Source organism: Malaclemys terrapin, chromosome 13 (genome assembly GCF_027887155.1).
Source record: "Malaclemys terrapin pileata isolate rMalTer1 chromosome 13, rMalTer1.hap1, whole genome shotgun sequence".
Lineage (NCBI taxonomy): Eukaryota > Metazoa > Chordata > Testudines > Emydidae > Malaclemys > Malaclemys terrapin.
In genome coordinates, this window is record NC_071517.1 from 10,288,267 (window position 1) to 10,306,526 (window position 18,260).

The 18,260-nt window shown below is 41.7% G+C and overlaps 1 protein-coding gene across 2 annotated transcripts in view; it reads right to left on the reverse strand.

Moving 5' to 3' along the window:
* The window catches only part of PCTP (phosphatidylcholine transfer protein), a 49,860-nt gene that overhangs the window by 20,045 nt on the left and 11,555 nt on the right, over positions 1-18,260 (reverse strand). The window contains exons 2-6 of one of the 2 annotated variants that reach the window (XM_054048000.1): positions 14,615-14,732; positions 10,043-10,122; positions 9,144-9,315; positions 8,402-8,469; positions 6,243-7,856 (exon numbers count right to left, since the gene is read on the reverse strand). In XM_054048000.1, coding sequence (XP_053903975.1) covers positions 7,791-7,856; positions 8,402-8,469; positions 9,144-9,315; positions 10,043-10,122; positions 14,615-14,732 — 504 coding nt within the window. In that variant the 3' untranslated portion in view covers positions 6,243-7,790. Of the gene's footprint in view, positions 1-6,242; positions 7,857-8,401; positions 8,470-9,143; positions 9,316-10,042; positions 10,123-14,614; positions 14,733-18,260 lie in introns of those variants that run through there. The other variant, XM_054048001.1, reaches the window with a different exon arrangement.

Consider the following 18,260-nt stretch of genomic DNA (forward strand, 5'->3'; position numbering starts at 1 on the left):
CAGCATACAGTCACATTTTCTAGCTTGCAATGGAAAACCTATACTGTTTACAAACTAAAAGCAGCTGCAATGGGACAGTAAGGTTATCTGTGCAGTAGCGGGGGAAGGAATCTGGAGACTTCCAAGATAGCATTCATGCAGAAGGAGTCCACCAGTTAAAAGAAGATCGCTAGGAGACCTAAGATCAACTAGCCAGGAAACACTGCAGGAGAAAAGAATATTTTAGAACTTTTCCAACAATGGGATTTCACCATCTCCTTCCCTCTATAACTGGACGCCACAGCTTTCACACTCAAATGAAGTCAAGCAAGCAGTTGATCCAATCCTCATTAATATCTCCTGGCCACCCTCACCATTACTTTCCCCTGTGTTAGAATTTATATTATATATATACACATATACATATACACATATATATATATATATATTATACACACACACACACACACACACACACACATACGGGTCAGTGATGGGCTACTCTGTTTAAGCTGAGCATAATCTTCTCTTCAGCCAGCACAAGCTTGCTTCCCGCTGTATACAAGAAGAGTTAACAGTCCTGTCTGCTACTGTACTGCAAATATCAGCTTTCTGAGTTTCTTCCTACCACAGAGCCGCTAACAGATGCCAGATCATCAGAACTTCAGACACTGTCTTTGCTTTCCCCACCTCTAACAGAAAATTGGAGGAAGAGAAGCACCAGATAAATATGAAGGCGAGGCTTTACCAGCAGGCAAATCAACAGCTCTATATTAAAATGATTATTGAGGAGACAGTTTTGTGGAGACTGGTTAATGCTGGAAATGAAACTTGGTGGCCTCACTTTGCAATCATGTGCACAGGTTTTCCGGTTTTGATCCGCCCAGAGCAAGTCAGGTCAGGTCAGGTTCTCACCACTGTCCCAGTTTCATCTGGAGTCTCGACCAATACATTCAAAGTCAAACTCCGTCTGGTATATGAAACCATTGTCTCTTTTGTTCTTTACACAGCAATATGAAGGCACACACAAGCCTGCACAGCTTAGTTACAAACATGCTGCTGATTCGACTGGTTTGGGTAGCTCCTAAATCCCAGAACACAATGAGCACCACAAAAGGACTCTCAAGCTATTTAAAGGGGATATTACAGGAACAAATGAGTCGGGAATTTCAGTTTTCATTGCAGACATTTCACACCATTTTTTCTAATGGTTGTAGGGATATTTAGGAAGAGGCCTGAGCTGGGAGAGGTCTGTAACATCCATTTTAGCTAAGGATTTCTAGGCTGCTCTAAATTCCACTGTATGTAGGAATGAGAAATACAAATGCAAACATCAAAGAGAGAGGAAAAACAAACAAACAGTCTCCCCCCCCCCCCCCCCCAACCCCATAGTTTAGTACAGTACTTTGTCTTCTGCCAACTCAAGTGTAAGCTTATCTATCAAATATTTGGGGCTGGATATACAAATTAGGGAAATGGATCAAGACTCCTGCTGTGGGATAGGAAAATGAAGATTTTTAGGGGAGAGTCACTTCCATTTAAAGAGTGGCAACCAGTATTTAGAACTGAATTCTGTGAATATCCATCACAGGGGAATTGGCCATAAGCAGCAGTATTATCCTGAACTGCTTTGAATATAGGTATTAACAGGCACCTTACAAGATGGCCTCCCAGTTGCCCTATGCTGCAGCTGTGCAACTCATTACAACGAATGGGAATCACACCCCTAACGCCCATGTACCTTTCACATTGAAAGCTCCAGTGAGCCAGTTTTCCCACCCTTTCCCTGTCCTTACTACCATTGCTTGCACTGGAGAAAGTTGCAGCATGTCTAGTGGCTATGGACCTGGAGTAGCACCCAGGAGACCTGGGTTCTATTCCTTGCTCTGGGACCGTGGGGAAATCATTTCACCTCTCTCTGTGTTTGCACTTCCCCTCTATTTAGATTACAGATGGTTTGGACAGTGCCTAGTACTGTAGACAGTTCCTTCTTAAAGCAACTCCTTAAGTGCTGTGTAATTCAATTTCATGACCTTAAGGTCAATACAACACCTGCTGGGAAGACTACACCAGTATGTTGGTATGATCCTGACTCATGTGATCAGTGAAATGGCCATTTCCACTACAGCAGCCTGGAACATCCTCTCCTCCCACTCCTTATGTGGATAGCCCCCTTTTGGTGCTAGATCAATTTTTTTCATCATTCTCCTGTTGCTTCCTCTTCATTTGCATCTTGTCACCTCAGGGAGGCAAAAAGGAATGCGGACCTATAAGGGTGTGTCTACACTGCAGTCAGAGGTGTGATTAATTCTAGCGTGGGTATGCCTGCCTGAGCAGCAATCTCCTGCTCAAAATCAGAGTGAACATGCAACAGCATGGACTGTACAAGCCCACTGGGAACTCTGGTACTTATGCACATTGGTAACCTGTGCCGCTCCATCTTCACTACTATTTATTAGTGTGCAAACTAGATTAAAGCAAGCTCTGGCAGGCCTACTGGAGCAGTAGTCACGCCTTCAATTGCCGTGCAGACATACCCTATGTTACACCTACAACATTTACGGATGCACTTGTGCATGCAATACCACTTGCCACAGCTAGAGGGCTAGCTGCACCTCTGCCCGTTTATGTCAACCCTGCAGCCTATACCTCTCCGGGGGTGGAATTCCACAATTCTCCCACTCCTCGACCGGACCCTGGGCTGCTGCACCCTGTGGATCAATTATGTTCACCCAACAGGTCCAACTGAGTTCAGACCTCTGCAGTTCTTCCCTTCGGGAATCTGCGACAGTGACCAGCCAGCCATCTTAAAACCAAAGTATTGGTTATTTTAGCAGTAGGCACAAAGCATGGAGAGAACGTTTTAAAAAACAAACAAACAAATGACAAACACAGACTTATCTTACTAAAAAGCTGATCATCCCTGATGGTAACCTAGGCAGGCCTAACTTCTTCAGATGCCCCAGCCGATGCCTCTCTCTCAGCCTGGATCCCCAACCTCTTTTCTCCCTCCCAAGAGGGCGCTCCTTTTTAAACTGCTATAGTATCTGTTATTCTATGGCCCTGGGCAAAACCAGTCCTGGATACTCAGCAAGAGGCCAAGCCAGAGGCCTCAAAGCCAATGGCTCTGCCATTGTCCCTGAACATCCCTCATGTATTTGCTGAGAGGCGGCTGCTATCTTGAGCCATTCACTTCCTGCGTGTTTTCCCTTGCAGACCCTGTATTAAGCTAATTCAATAGATTCATGCAGTAAATGTCCCGATAACCAGCTCAACACACAGTATTCAGACGCGGCAGAGTAGCGCCACAGCCATCATAGCTGCATTCATAGGAGCAATTGGGCACAACAGGCAGCCAGTTCTCTCTTTATTTATTAAAGCCAGTAGATGTGTACTCCCCTTGCTAACCAGAACAGAAAGACCTGAGTGAACACTCCAAATCAGCCTTCTCTTTGGAGTTCCTGGCTTTCCTAAGCTTGCTTTTGAACAATTTATTAAGACCACACCACTGCTGTGCATTTAATACCTTAGTACATGGTCTCATTATGGGAATTATGTAACTGAAATTGCAGAGGAGGTTGGAGAACACATACACTAGACCCCAGGTTTCTCTGTCAAACACCTACTGTTTGCTACAATAGGTACAGAAGTGTCAAATGACCCTTCTCTTTCATGAAGTATTTATTTCACTTCATTACCTTAGAACCAGAGGAAAAATGTAGAAAAGCTACAAGCCTGAGGAAATAATATAAAGGATGGAGTGTGGAACTTAAATCTCTCTATAAAACAGATGAACACAATCAGCAGCATAGCACATTGTTTTAGCAGGAAACAACCTTGCAGACGCTAAGGGCCGTTCTGTCTATTTGCATGCACAGCTATCACTGGAGACAGAGGTATACTGAAGTGTATCACCGCCTTTCATAGACCTTGTTACATAATGCGGGAACAAGGGGACACTTGATAAAAATTAAAGGGAATAAAAGGTTTAGTGCTTTATGAACTGAACAGTCAAGCTGTGAAATTTAGCGACACCGGAGGTAGAGACATACTGTGTATTTTAAAAGGACTCAGAAATTGTATGACGACCTTTAAATACCATTGGGAACAGGTCAAGCCTGGATAATAAGGGTAATCAAGTCTTATGCTTCAATGAAAGATGGTTTTCTGCAAGGGGAAAGACTTTATTGTGCAGAATTGCTCAGTGCTAGATGCATTATGGTTTTTGTTTTTTTTGTTTTTAAATCTTCCTCTGAAGACAAAGCTATTGGCCCCATCCAGAAGCAAGATTGAGGCTAAATGATCCAGAGATCTGATTTCAAAGAGTAAATTGAATATTCCAAAGTTATGCACACAACAGCATAGACCGTTTAAATGTCTTAACCACTTTCCTATGTTACGTGCACATCACAAATAAGGCACACATTAATAAAACACACCACTGATTACCATACACAGGGAAGGAAAAAGTAAAGTACGTAGCAACATTTGAAATGAAGCAACAGTTTTGAAGGCAGCAGCATTTTAAATTAATACCCTTCCCACCCACCCCCTCCAAACACACACACACACACCGTTCTGTAAAAACCTAAAGCAAAACTCCTACAATGCTGTTTTCTCCTTACAGCAGTGCTATGAGTAAATTGTTTATTTCAAAGCCTCCTGCAGTATGCATGAAGCACACTGAGATACAGTCTGAAGAACTAGAGGAGATTTCTTATATATTATTTAGGCTCCTAATGTTATACAGTTACTGAAGTGCAACCAGAGATAAATATATAGGATCTCACCAGTTTCCTCCTTGACTCTTTGTGAGATGAAAGTTTCATAGAATTTAATTTATAATGAACTGAATCTGTGATTAAGGCCAGAAGAGACTATTACCTCATCATTTAGTCTGACTTGGATAAAAACCCAGGCCATAGAATTTCACCACGGAATTCCTGCCTCAAGCCCTTATCTTGTGATTTATTTATTTATTTTTACTGGTCATACCACTGTATGCGAAGATTTCTTGCAAAATTAATTCCTGGAGTACAAGTCATTATATGCAGCAAATTGTATCTGTAAATGAAAAGAAGGCTGATGCTCTCCTATAATCATGTGACTGATTCAGATAGTTTGAGTAATATAATGCAAAGTGAATGATGTTTTAATGAGCTCAAAAATGCTGCATTTGACCTATGTTATAGTTACCAAAAAGGTGGAAAAAATTAATTAGTGGCCTCCAGAGCTTCCATACGCTCCATTGAGGGCACAGAGGTGGTTTACAGCCACCTTTGTCCATGTCCCTGTGCTGGGCCTTTGAGAGGCCCAGCACAGAATTTCAGTCATGCAACATCATGTTTATTATGGTGGGGGCCTAAGCACCAACCAAGAATGGGACCCCATTGTGCTAGGCACTGTACAGACACAGACAGTCCCTGCTGTGAAAAACTTAAACTCTAAATAGACAAGACAAATGCAGGGTGGGAGAGAAATGGGCAGAACGAACAAGCCGCGTGAACAATAGGAGGGTGGAAAACATCATGTTAGTTTGATTTTTGGGTGGGTTCACTTGGGCAGAGATAAGCTGAATGGAAAAAAAGGAAGGAGGCTGAGGGGGCCAGGGTAGGAGAAATATGGGATGAGAGGGGCTTGTGTGAAGTGAAGCTGAGGTGAAGAGACTGTGAGGGAGGTGGAGGGAGAGGATTAGAGCAAAGCAGCCAATCAGCACAGGGCAGAGAAAGCCCAATCAAAACTGGATCAATATTCCTATCAGTGGGTCAAATTAGTTACTAGTGTATCTGCACTGACTTAAGTCTAGAGAGAAGTGAACTTCGCTATATGATGCCATGTGTGTCTGAATAACCTTCAAAACTGTCAACTTGCAAAACAAAATGTATCAAAGGCACCAGGTTAGACTGATGGAGTAACTGTTTACAAAACCAGGGACAGATTCTCATCTGGGATAAATTTGCTGCTTTACAGCACCTGAGAATCAGTTCCAATATATTTTATATTATGGCATTTTCAGCTTCGTCTAGTGGAGAAGTATCTGAAGTCATAGCTGATAAGGATTACTGTTTACAACTTTAAAAAAAAAAAATCAAGCAGATTAATCAATTTACTCACGCCTTTCAAAAAAGTCAGTGTTCATGCTGAAGTGCAATTGATGATCTGCCATGCCCATTAGACAGCATTAATATGGCTACATGTGCAAACCATTAAGGAGCAAAAACTTTATAGCAAAGATTTTTAAAAAAGCTACTCGTACAAGTCTGTAATTGCAAGGTTTCGTTTTTAATTCATCAACCAACTACCATTCAGAGCACACAAGGTATAAAGGCAAATAACTTATATCATGACTTTTATATACAGAAATGCTGATAGGTCTGGTTAGTTACGGAGAAGCTTTGCCATTACACCGAAGGCTGTGCGTCTGGCTACATTAACAGCATGGGCTATGTCCCTGAGATCATCACCTTTGTGAAAGTGTTTTCCCTCCATATTCTCCCCACACAGACACACCCACATGGAGGTGCTGCATGTGATTTTTTTCCTCTTTTACTGGGATTTCTAATGTTATAGTATCAGCTGGAAAGTTTGGTTCTTGGCCTTCTCTCCGTGTATCAGAGCCAGCCTTAAGCCAGCCATTGATCTCCATGTCAGGATCAAGAATGAGGAAGCAGAACCTTAACATTAGTCCCCAGCATGACATTTAGGAGATCCCCTGATAACGTCTGATATTGGGACAGTCCTAAAAGGATTTTAAGTTATAGTTGATATCTGAGCGGCGTTTCCTCACAGAACTCTTCCACGTAAGGGCTTGATAGGCTTTTAGTACGCTAATTGGTTTTCATTAGAGCAGAACAAGGAACTGACTCATTCGGTCTTATTTCATCATAACTTTACTTATTACATGAACATCTCTTCCAGCCTCCCCTCAACTAAGTGGATGTGTCAAAAAGTACAAACTATTAGACATGATAGATGCAAAGATGCCAGTATTGGGACTTAGCCAAATGCCTGTTTAAATGCAATTGAAAGACTTGATCATAGCAAAACTCTTAATTATACCCTGTAATAGCAGGAGTCCCAGTGCGGGCTGCAGATTATTTATCAACACATAGCAAATATCCTCCACGTGCACATCCTGGTTACTGGCCAGACATTTCTGATCAAAGAATCTCAGCTCCGAATAAATACAGGATAAAATTTAGGAAAAGGAGGGATAAAGACACATACTTAAGATCATGGAAAGTATCCACTGCATTAGACTTGAGAGCACCTTCAAGAGGCATCCAGTTTTGGCAGAAGGACTTTATTAGCAAGGCAACACCTGCCAGAACTGGTTACCTAATGTGTACAGAGACCTGATTCACCACAAGAATCAAAATTTACTTTAAAAAGCTGCCATTTTAGAGTATTCTCCTCCAACAAGGAATAACAGGCTCTACTCTCTGTTGAAGATTTAACATAAGCTAGAGTTCCCCTAATGGACCTATGGTAGAAAGCATACAGAATATGAGCAGGAGGGAAATGGGATAAAAAGGAAGGAAACCATTTGAAAAGCAGGTAATAATTGCATCAGCAGTTGAAGCAAGGATGGCCAGCTATCTAGCTGAAGAGCACAACAGATGGCAAATGAAAAAATAAAGGCTCAACAACTTTGAAGGCATATGCCAATGGAACCTAACTATAATGGAGTAGATGATCTCAGGAGGTAATTTCATCCAACAACAATTTTTTCACAATAGTAGTCCTTGGAAGCATCCAATTTTGGGAATCAAATCAAACAATTCAGAGAGAGAGAGACTCGAAGCAGCAACTCAGGTTTTCTTGCAATAATTAAGGCAAGCCTTCTGCAGGTCTTTGAGGAAAGCAGGTACTCCACTCTGTTTTGGGGAGAAAAAAAAAATGTGTACAGTGGTTATTTTCTGATGATGTTGGTCAAAGACACTGCAGACAAAAGCTGTATATAGACACCATTTTACACTACAAATATTTCAAGAGAACAGAAGACAGTGCTTCCAACGAAAATTAAATTTACTACAAAGCAGTAAATTCTGTATTTGTTCTTAGAACATCACACTATTTCAGGAGTTTGCAAACGTTACTAAATCGGTCTGCTCGTACTTTGAAACATGAGGGTGTCTGTCCACAGTGGTGCAGAAACAACTCTGATGAGTTTAGCATCAAGAGTGAGCTTTCTTGAGGTGTGGGGGAAGGAACAGTTAAAGAGACAGTAGAAGAAGAGACGGCTATCAGAATGGAGGCCTGAAAGACAAGATAGTAGAGTGGCCAAGAGGGAAGAAGACTTCAGATGAAGACTGGCTGATCGTGGCTGATTTATGGAGGCCAGATTTGGATCTAGTGGGTGGATTCTCAGGAACAAGTTAGACAGCACAAAGGAAGATATTGCCCTCAGCTTCCTGCTTACCTTGGCTGCCCAGTTAATGAGCCATGACGGAATCATGCCACCAGGATTGTCAAAGTAATACATGTAAACTTAAAGGGAGACAGAAATTGAAGGGAATAGAGTTTATTATAACATCATAATTAGCAGTTTACTTGCTTGGCTGCAGCTACATTGATTACAACCACCGTTTTTGCCGGACTATGGAATGCAGGATTTAGCCCTATGTTACATACACACATAGTTACCTAATAAAACGTTTTTTCTTAATGATCAACTTTGTCCCAAAACATCCTTCAGTCGATTTATAACAACTTCAAAATCAGGTCCACAGAGATTCAAAAGTGACTTTTCAACGAATGAAGTGTTCACTGGGTTACCCACTTTCCATTTACTATCAATGATCAAAATATAATAACCAATATCCAAAGTTCAAATGAATGACATCTGTTCGCCATTTAGTGAAGGGAAATGACTGACTGGACCATTCTTAATTGTGCAAGTCCTATTAGAGCGACAGTGGTGTTACCTAACACATGAAGTCCAATGTAACTTTCCCAGACATGCTTCTTTCACAATGGATATTCACAGATTATAGAACTCTTGATATACATCATTACCATATCCTTTGCGTGTATCTTCAAGTCCTTAGCCTCTCCTGCTTTGATGGTATCTGAGATTTTACATTTCATTTTCTTAATAAATGCAGAATAAAATTTGAAAGCTTGCTCTACTTTACTTAGCTGCAATAAGTGATATTTCTTACCTTTGGATCCAGTCTTGCCATCACTCTCAAGCACCAGACTTTGCACGTAACTATTTACTCTGATAATCCCAGATTTTTCTGGACACTGAGGAAGAGACACACTTTTAGCCAGCATAACCCAGACCTTCTGCCCATCAACCTCCATATCACGACGTTCACGAATATACACATACTGTATTGCAAGTTAAGAAAAATGCCTAAAGATGCAAAAAAAAAAAAAAAAAGCATAAGTCCATGGAGGATAGGTCCATCAATGGCTATTAGCCAAGATAGTCATATATGCAACTCCATGCTCTGGGTGTCCCTAAATCCCTGACTGCTAGAAGCTGGGATTGGATGACATGGGGTTGATCACTCAATAAATTGCTCTGTTCACTCCCTCTGAAACATCTGGCACTAGCCACTGTTGAAAGACAGGATACTGGGCTAATGGACCATTGGTCTGACCCAGTGTGGCCATTATGTTCTTATACAACTATGATCGGTTTCATAATATTATTATTAACTTGTATTACAGTAGCACCCAGCAGCCCCATCGTGACAGACACTGAACACAACAACAAAAAACCAGTCCCTGACCTGTTTCAATCCACGTTTCACCTCGGTCTATTAAATAAATATTAGTGTTTGCATTATTGTAGGGTCTGATCCTGCAGACTCTCGCCCTCAAACATGCATTTCATTGAAGTTGACATGATACCCAGGTGAGTGATTCACGTTGCACAAGCACGAATAAGGACTGCAGGATCAAGCTTTTAAACCCTTCGTTCTCTTCTCGGGTTTGGCTCTTCTACACTTCAACTCCCACAGTAACAAACAAGCAAAAACTCTTACAGCTGCCTGCATCTGGACTCTTGAATAAGTTGCTTTGCCACCAAGACAAAGATTTGAAAGGATACATCTCTGTTTGACAAAGGGAAAGGGTACTTCACTTCCCAGTAGATTATTCTCTTCCCATCATAAATCTTCTCACTCAGCTCTGCAATTGGCAAAGGGGGGAAAAAGTGTTGGCCATCACAGAGTTAATTCCAGCTGCAACATTTATACATATGTAATACCAAAACACTGCTTAGACTAGCAGTGGCAAGAATTTAAAAATCTGGTTGCATCTCAGTGCAGTTATACCGGGATATGCGAGGTCTAGTTAAGCCAGGTTAAGAGAAAAGTTTGTTTCTACTGTAGACCGTTCCATTCAGGAATGAATCAAACTCCCTCCCAGAGAGTTAATTCATTCAAAGCTTATCCCACCTTTTGGGTAAACCTGTGCATAAGCATATGTTCCTTTTAATGCACATTCTGTAGCTAGAAATTCATAACAGCTCTGTTGCTGAACATGCATTTGAAACAAAACAGGTAATCACTTTATATCCTTGAGAGCCAGTCCAACCTAACATGGAATTAGGACATGTGGCAAGTATGAAAAAGACTCCCAATTAAAGCGAGCGATGAGCAAAACTGGCGGGGGGAGGGAAACGAGAAGTTACTCTTTTAAAAATACCATTTTTGTCATTCATTGGCAAGTGATAAGTTAACTCTGTTCCAGAGTTACCAAACAGGCACCAACATTTGCTCTGCATACTGGAAGCTGAAATACGAGGCAGTCCGAGTGGGAGAGCCTGGGAACAGAATCAGAGTTCAAGGGACAAGATGACTCACTAAGGAGATCAGAGTGGAAGATAGTAGCGGGAAGGAGAGAGAGTGAGGGAGCTTAAGCCAAACTCTAATCATTGGAGGTTAGAAGGAAGCTTTCCATGGAGTAAGTTATCCTCCCCCCCTCCAAACTGTCCACTGTAGGGTTTTCTTCTGATGCAGCCAATACTGGCCATTGTCAAAGACAGGAGACTGGATTACAAGGATCCTGGGTCTTAGCCAGGACGGCATTTCCTATCTGACCAGGAAGGCAACCATGTCCGCTGATGCCGCTGAAAAAGACAAGATGAAGGACACACAAAGAGCCATCAGTGTAAGTTGCATGTGGCCGGATTGTGCCCATGGACGTTAACAGTGCCATTGAGTTAGCACCAATAGGGTTAAGACACTTGTGTGTTCTCATATCAAAAGAAGCATCCACTATAATTTTTCATGCTGGAACCATTCAGCTGTCTCCTAGGAACTCCCACTCCCAAGCCGAGGTAGTGTTTGAATGATAGATACAGATATTGCAAGACTGAAGTGTCATGCTCATGCACCGCTTCTTGGGCCGGTTTACAAAATGGCTTTGAAAGTAGCACAGGAGGAAAAACCATGCATTTACCCTTCCAAATGAACAAAGAACAGTGCCACAGGGGACGGGGAGGGTGGATTTCATATGGGAAAGAAAATGAAAGAGGAAGGGGGTAATGGTGCATCTAAAAAAGAGATGAATTACCACTATACCCAGTGCATATGTATGGACCAGGTATCCCACACAAAAAATCCCATTTCCATTCCTCAGCCCACTTGCAATTTCACTAACATTTAAGAGGGGCACACAGTATGCTGCAGTCCCTGCAATGCAACAACAAACCACACAGTCTCGTGTTTTCCACCAGAGGTCACTAGAGTATTAATTTGTTGCCTTTTAACTATTGCTTTAGTTGAATTTTTCTTAGCTAAAATGCTAACAAGTGAGTCCCCCTCTTTTTCAGAAGAGGTGTCAATTGGAGATCTGCGTTCAAATACCTGGAGAGATTATTTTAAAGCTCGCTGTGTTTCTTTCCTAAGAGTTAAGCTTTGCACAATGGTACTTACGAAAGCCATATAGACTGAAAGGGAGCACGGGTGTATCTATTCCAGAGGACAGGCCGGCCAAAGCTGGCCAAGCACAGCTGGCATTGGACAGACTGACCAAACAGAACGTCAATAATCCATTCTGAAGAGCCCAAGAGATGCATTATTATGCTGAAAATTGCACACTTGCTAAAATGCCGCATTCCTTTCCCCCCCTCCCAAACAAAAAATAAAAATAAAAACCCACCAAGGCTATATAACAAAATGTACTTTGCTTAGTCCACAGTACTGTTCAGTTTTGTTTATAATACAGAACGTAAACATCAGGTAGTTCAGCTTGCTAAAGCAGGGACATGTTGGTAATGGACCTCGTTTCACTGCAAAATTTTAATAAAGTGCCGTAGTGAAGAACGGCTGATTTTTGTATATGAGCCATGAACATGTGAATTATTACACTGCGCCATCAGAGTGCGTGGTTCTTTATAGACAAAGACAAATCTACAGCTTATACTCCAAAGTCTTGATGTTGAGATGGAGATCACTGTAGGATGAGGCCTCAAATCAGACCCAACGTAGCAATGCATGCTCTGTGTATCCCAGTCTTTTGAAAGCTCAGCCACTTTTCAGGAAAGCAAAACCACCTTCAACCCTCCCATGTGTTGTTAAAGACCTAGCCAAAAAATGAGCTATCACTCAGAATAGATTGTGTAAGTCTTCATAATATGGTGCTTGCTTTCTTACATGCTTCGATGAGCAGTAAAATTGTTAAAGAGTGTCGACATTTAAGGCATCACTGAAATCAGCATTAGCACCCCTTGAAACAAAGGGCATATTTAATGGCTCCAGTTTTCTGCTATCTATCCAGAGTATTTTTAAAAGAAGTAATAAAGTAAACCTTCTGCCAACAGGGAGTTAACTCATCCAACCTTGGAGTATGAAATAGTATTAAGGCAGCAATTCTCAGACTTTTATCAAATCGTTGTTTCAAACATACACAAGTTCTGGATACAGTTCAGGGAGCCAGACTTTTTCCCTAGTCAATGAGGGTGTAGAGGCCAACCCTGCAACATTATCTACATTTTAGAATTTAAAGGGTGTAACTTCCCAACTGTTTCCTTTCTATTCTCTTAGAATAAAAAAGGCATTATAAAAAGATATCAGCATGTTGACTTCAGACACTGTAGGTTGTGGTTGCCTTAGCTAAGTGTTTTACAAACCAGAATCTGATAAAGTCATTTAAATGGAAAAATTAGAACGATAGCTTGCTGTGTCTTCGTGTACAATACTGTGCACGAATTAAGGTTCCACTTTAAGCTTCTTTTGGGTATGTCTTTGCTAGTAGAAAAGCCTTTTACAGTGAAATAGCTATCACGTGTTAGCACACACCTATTCTACTAGTGAAGCTACAGGCTGACTTAGATCAACACCTCGTTTTCCATAGGTTAAGGAGCTCTCCACAATACTGCCCAAGGTGCAGTCAACAGAGCCATTCAGGCTAGAGCCCCCACAGTTTAAAAACTATCTGGCAGGATTTCCCTTGGCTTTCGAACTTGCTCCTCTGGGCCCTTATTCAGGAAAATACTTCATGCATGTGCTTAAGTTCTATTGACTTCAGTGTAACCATGCACTTGAGTCCTCGCCCCTCTAGAGTCCAGGCCGGCTAGTCTTCCAGACACTGCAAATTCCACTCACCCTCCCTCCACCTCCTCCAGGTGTTTGCAGAACTAGATGTCTTGAGGGCATGGGAGTTTGTTGTGTGGATAACGATGGCTGAAGTGTTATTGTTTTGGAGGTGGTCAGGTGTACTGTTATTTCTGGGGAGGCCATTGTAGGTGTTCTAGGTTTTTCAGTTGGATGGTCACTATTTTTGTAAGCACCCAGGAAGGTAGGATGGTTGCCAATGCCTCCTCCCCCAAAACAAAGACAAATAAAAGTGGGGCATATGACAGCCAACCCTGACCTCACCACTGCCAAACAGGCCCCCAAAACTACCACCGAATTGACCGCTATTCTGAGCGTCTGATGTCAATTAGGACATCTAATGTTTCTAAAGATTGTAAATTAAAAATTATAGTTCAAAGTTTGTGCTGACCCAGCCTCCAAGCGACAACGCAGATGGAGGAGAATGTGAGCACCAGCACGGTCATTCAGGCTTTCTGTGGCCAGTATCACCAGGGAAAGAGCACTTCAAAGAGAAGATGTTCCCCCATTGCTCGTGCAGAGTAATGGTTTAGGTGCCAACCAACCCCTTAGGAGCCCTGGGTTCAACTCTTCTCGGACTTCTTCTGCCACCTTAGGCAAGTCAGTTAGCCTCTTTGTGCCTGAGTTTTGCCCATCTGTAAAATGGGAATAATACCACTTCGACCTCCCTGGGTGCTGTGAGGATAAAGACACTTGCAATGGTTAGGTACTTGGATCCTGTGGTAATGAGGGCCACGTAAGTACTTCGGAGTGGCAAGGACTGATGCTGTGGGGTGTGCTCTCTTGATATTTGAAGTTTGGCTGTGACTAGGCAAGAATTTATCTGTCATATGCCACATTTTTACTTATTGGTATAACATTGGGAGATGAGTGTTTTTGATAATCTGTCCTCAACTGTAAATGCTGAGCACCTGAAAATGCCTCAAGTGCTTTGGGGAACGTGGCCCTAGGAGAAGAGAGAAATTTTAGAACTCCTTCCTGGAGGGTGGCGGGGGGGGAAAGAGAGTTAAAGATAAAGCTTATTTTTAAACTTTTAAAAATTAATTTGATTATTTACTAACCTTTAACATATTGATCCCATTGTTTTCTGTAGTCTAAATCCATATAGACATCTGCAAGCAACTCTGGGGGACAATCGGCAAGGCCACCAAAGATTTTATATTCATAAAGTCCTGATTGCTGTGGAAACGGAACAGACGAAAAAAGGCATCACACAGGAAAGGGAAACATTCTACTGTATTGAAAGCAGCTGAAGGAAGCAAGGTGGGGCACTTATTGCAAACCTACGTAAGCTGGGAAAGCAAATCCTTTTAAAAACAATCCCCAATGCAATCTTTTTGCAATATGGCCTTGTTTTTAATGTTTGTATATGGAAGTGTAACAGTCAGACGCCCTCACACTGAGGCGCTTCATAATCCCCTTACTCACAAAGTAGTGCCTTACTCCACAAATAGTTCGCAGGAATTAAGTGGGACTACTTGGGGTAAATGGCACTATAAAGGATAGGAATCATCCTGTTCCCATTGACTTCAGGATCAAGGTATCACAATCGGACCTATAAATAGGAGGTTTTGTTGTGAAACATGACTAGGTAATGGAGGACCCACAGTAATCACTACTGCTGTAAAATGTTAAGCACAGTGGAAATCTTATTCCAAATTTTGATGTTTGGTTATAACACAGGCTATACCTATAAGTGAGAGAGAGTCATATTTTGAGAGTCTTGGATATTAGCTGTTTTCCTTCTGCAAGCATCCTGAATCCCAGCCCTCAATTCCCCTAGCACACAATTTCGTGTGTTAATGCTTTTAAAGTTTCACACAACATATGGAAATTCCATCTGCGCATATGGAGCAATGTTTACACTATTGTTACGACTACGTCAGTACTAATTAAAACAATGAGAATAATATTTTTAAGTGTCAATTATAAGATCAAGTAATCCCAAGGGGGTGGGGAATATTAGGGCTATACAATGGTCTGTGTGAAAAGAATTGTTGGTCTTTGTTCGGGGCCTACCTGTCCACGCCACAAATCCACCACTGGAATTAGAACGTTCAATACACCAAGAGACAAATAACAGATGGGTATGTAGTTTCAGCACCCTCATCCTGAGAGTTGCCTGTTCCCTGAAGAGCGTAACTGAGATCACAACCTGGCCCACTAGTTCCAATCTTGAACTGCTTTACAGCCTGTGTAATCCCATTGACTTTAATGGAGGTGGACAAAGTGAATTAGAGCCCATTTGGGATAGTCTTACTTCTGTTAACCATAGAATAGAGTACATTCAGGGTAACACTTCTTTCCTGGGTGCCAGTGTTGCCAACTCAGAGATGCATCCTGAAAAGTAAGGTACATCTTTCATCCTATAGTATGTACAGTGGCTAGCTTTACAAGAGAAGCACGGAAAGAGGTTTTAATGATTGAGTCTAATTTATATATAATCTCCTAGTTTGGATATTAAAAGGATATTTTAATAAATAAAGGGATTAGTATCAGGTAAGAGGATATTTTTCCTTATTCCTACAAGGATTCCAAACACGCTCCCTAATTTTAAATTTTACCAGTAACTTCCTCTCCACCCACCCCCACCCCACCCTACCCTTTGGGAGAGTTTTATGTCTCTTTTGGACGTTAGAATGACTTTTTACGTGACAGGTTACATTGTGTTCATAAAAGGTCATAAAAAACCCCCACAGGATTCAGGAGCTGTCCGTGTTGTTAAATATTAAAAACAAAAACAACAAAAAAAACCCCGACATGTAACAAAGACATTCCTGAGCCTTGCCCTGTCTTTCCATTGACAAGAGACAACAAAATAACCAGTCTACACCCTTAGTCTGACGGGTGTTTTTCCAATCCAGTGAAGATGGCAGCACAAGCCTCCCTTATTTGGTCACCAACCATTTGCCAACTCCTTTTATATACAAGAGGAAGCCAACTTTTGACATTCCGACAGCACAGTATATTTTTCTGCTATTTCCCTCTCATAAATTCGGTTCCTCTATTACTCATAAGAGCAAATAAAAATGTAGGGACACTTTAACAGAATTAGGATTCCCTGCAAACACACTACCAAAGGTGATCAATGCTACTGAACTCGTAATGGAATCTTTTGTATCTGATCCTGATCAGATGAAATAATATTACATTCTGGAGAACAGTGGTAGGGCATGCCTGTGAATCATCTTTTGTTAAAGAGAGAAAGTATGTAATCACCACCATTAATTTTAAAACACACACCACTAAGGCTCTGTCTAGACTGGGTTGTTCTGTCCCTCCTCCTCCTTCCCCCCCCCCCCCAAACACCTGTTTAATTTACAATGAGGAGTGCAAACTCCCAATGTGAGCAGCATTGGTCCCAGATGAGGCTTGTACCATTCTAATTTAACCCAGTAAGCTATTGGAGTGGGTCTGTGTTAAGCATTTACACTGGAGTAGCTATATCAGTGCAAATTACTTTAGACTAGACACATCCCAAAAGTTAAGTAAATGCCCCTCCAATTAACAACTATATTTCCACAAGGAGTACAGTTAAACTCCACTATCACGCTAAGTTTATGACCAACTTACAAAAGCAAGGAGATGCCCTATAACTGCTCTTTCCCTCATTGTGCCCAAGGCATGCAATGAAAGATCTCAACTTGCCAATGTGCCTTTAGCAATGATGAAATGCTGAAAGCTTGCTCACAACTCCTCATCCAGGGTGTGACGCAAAGGCAACTGACAACAGTCGAAAGAATCACATGGACTTCAACGGGCTGTGGATCAGAGTTCTAGGCATGTCTATCCAGGTGCAGTGCAGAACTGACCCTAACTTCCACTGTAACAAGCATCCACACTACTTCATTGGACAGACTTTCAAATTTACAGTTTTGAGAGGTAACTATCCACTGTCAATGCAATGGGAGGTTGAAGATTTTCTTCCATTTAATCTGTTTATCTGCATTCACATTATAAAAAAAATAATACAAGGCAGGATAATCAATCACATTTCCCTAATCCCACTAATGGACCAGGAAACATTAATTGTATTCCCTTTGTCTCTCGTATAATAGCTCATTGCTATTCTGTTGCAGGAAGAGAGTCATCTTTATTATTCTTTTGCTGGATCCCTTCCAGTTTCTTAGTCTCTCTTGACAAGCAACAAACAGAGCCTGCTGAAAACTATAATCCTGCCGTCAACATCCATAACTTAAGCTACTCCGTAGTAGAGCAAGTTAAAAAGGACAGAAACAAAGTTTATCTCACTGAACCCTTTATCCCCCTACTGTTTATCTGCTTGGGAAAACAAAAGCCACACCGCACTTCCTTCTCATTTAAGCTTACAACGGCAGCATCCACACATTCTAAATCCAGTGCTGTGTTTACACTTCTTCCCTCTCTCGGAGCTTGTCTTCACTATATAGTGTTATCTTGAGGTATAACTCAAGTGTTGCCCCAACCTGACTCCCATTCACACAACCCTCTCTAGCTTGAATTTGGTGGTGCTTTGAACAGGCCCATTATGGAGGTGGGTCGAGCCTCAAGTGCTGCCAATGCTTGAGCTAACAATACAATAGGGACAGAGCTACTGCGTGCTGCTAATAAAGTCACTCTGTGCTGACTGAGTGTTATTTCCACTATGGAGCCACTCTCTCACTTGGGCCATCCTAAGCTACCAGATGTGCCCCTTGGGTGACAGATGAGAGAATCCGATACATAGCA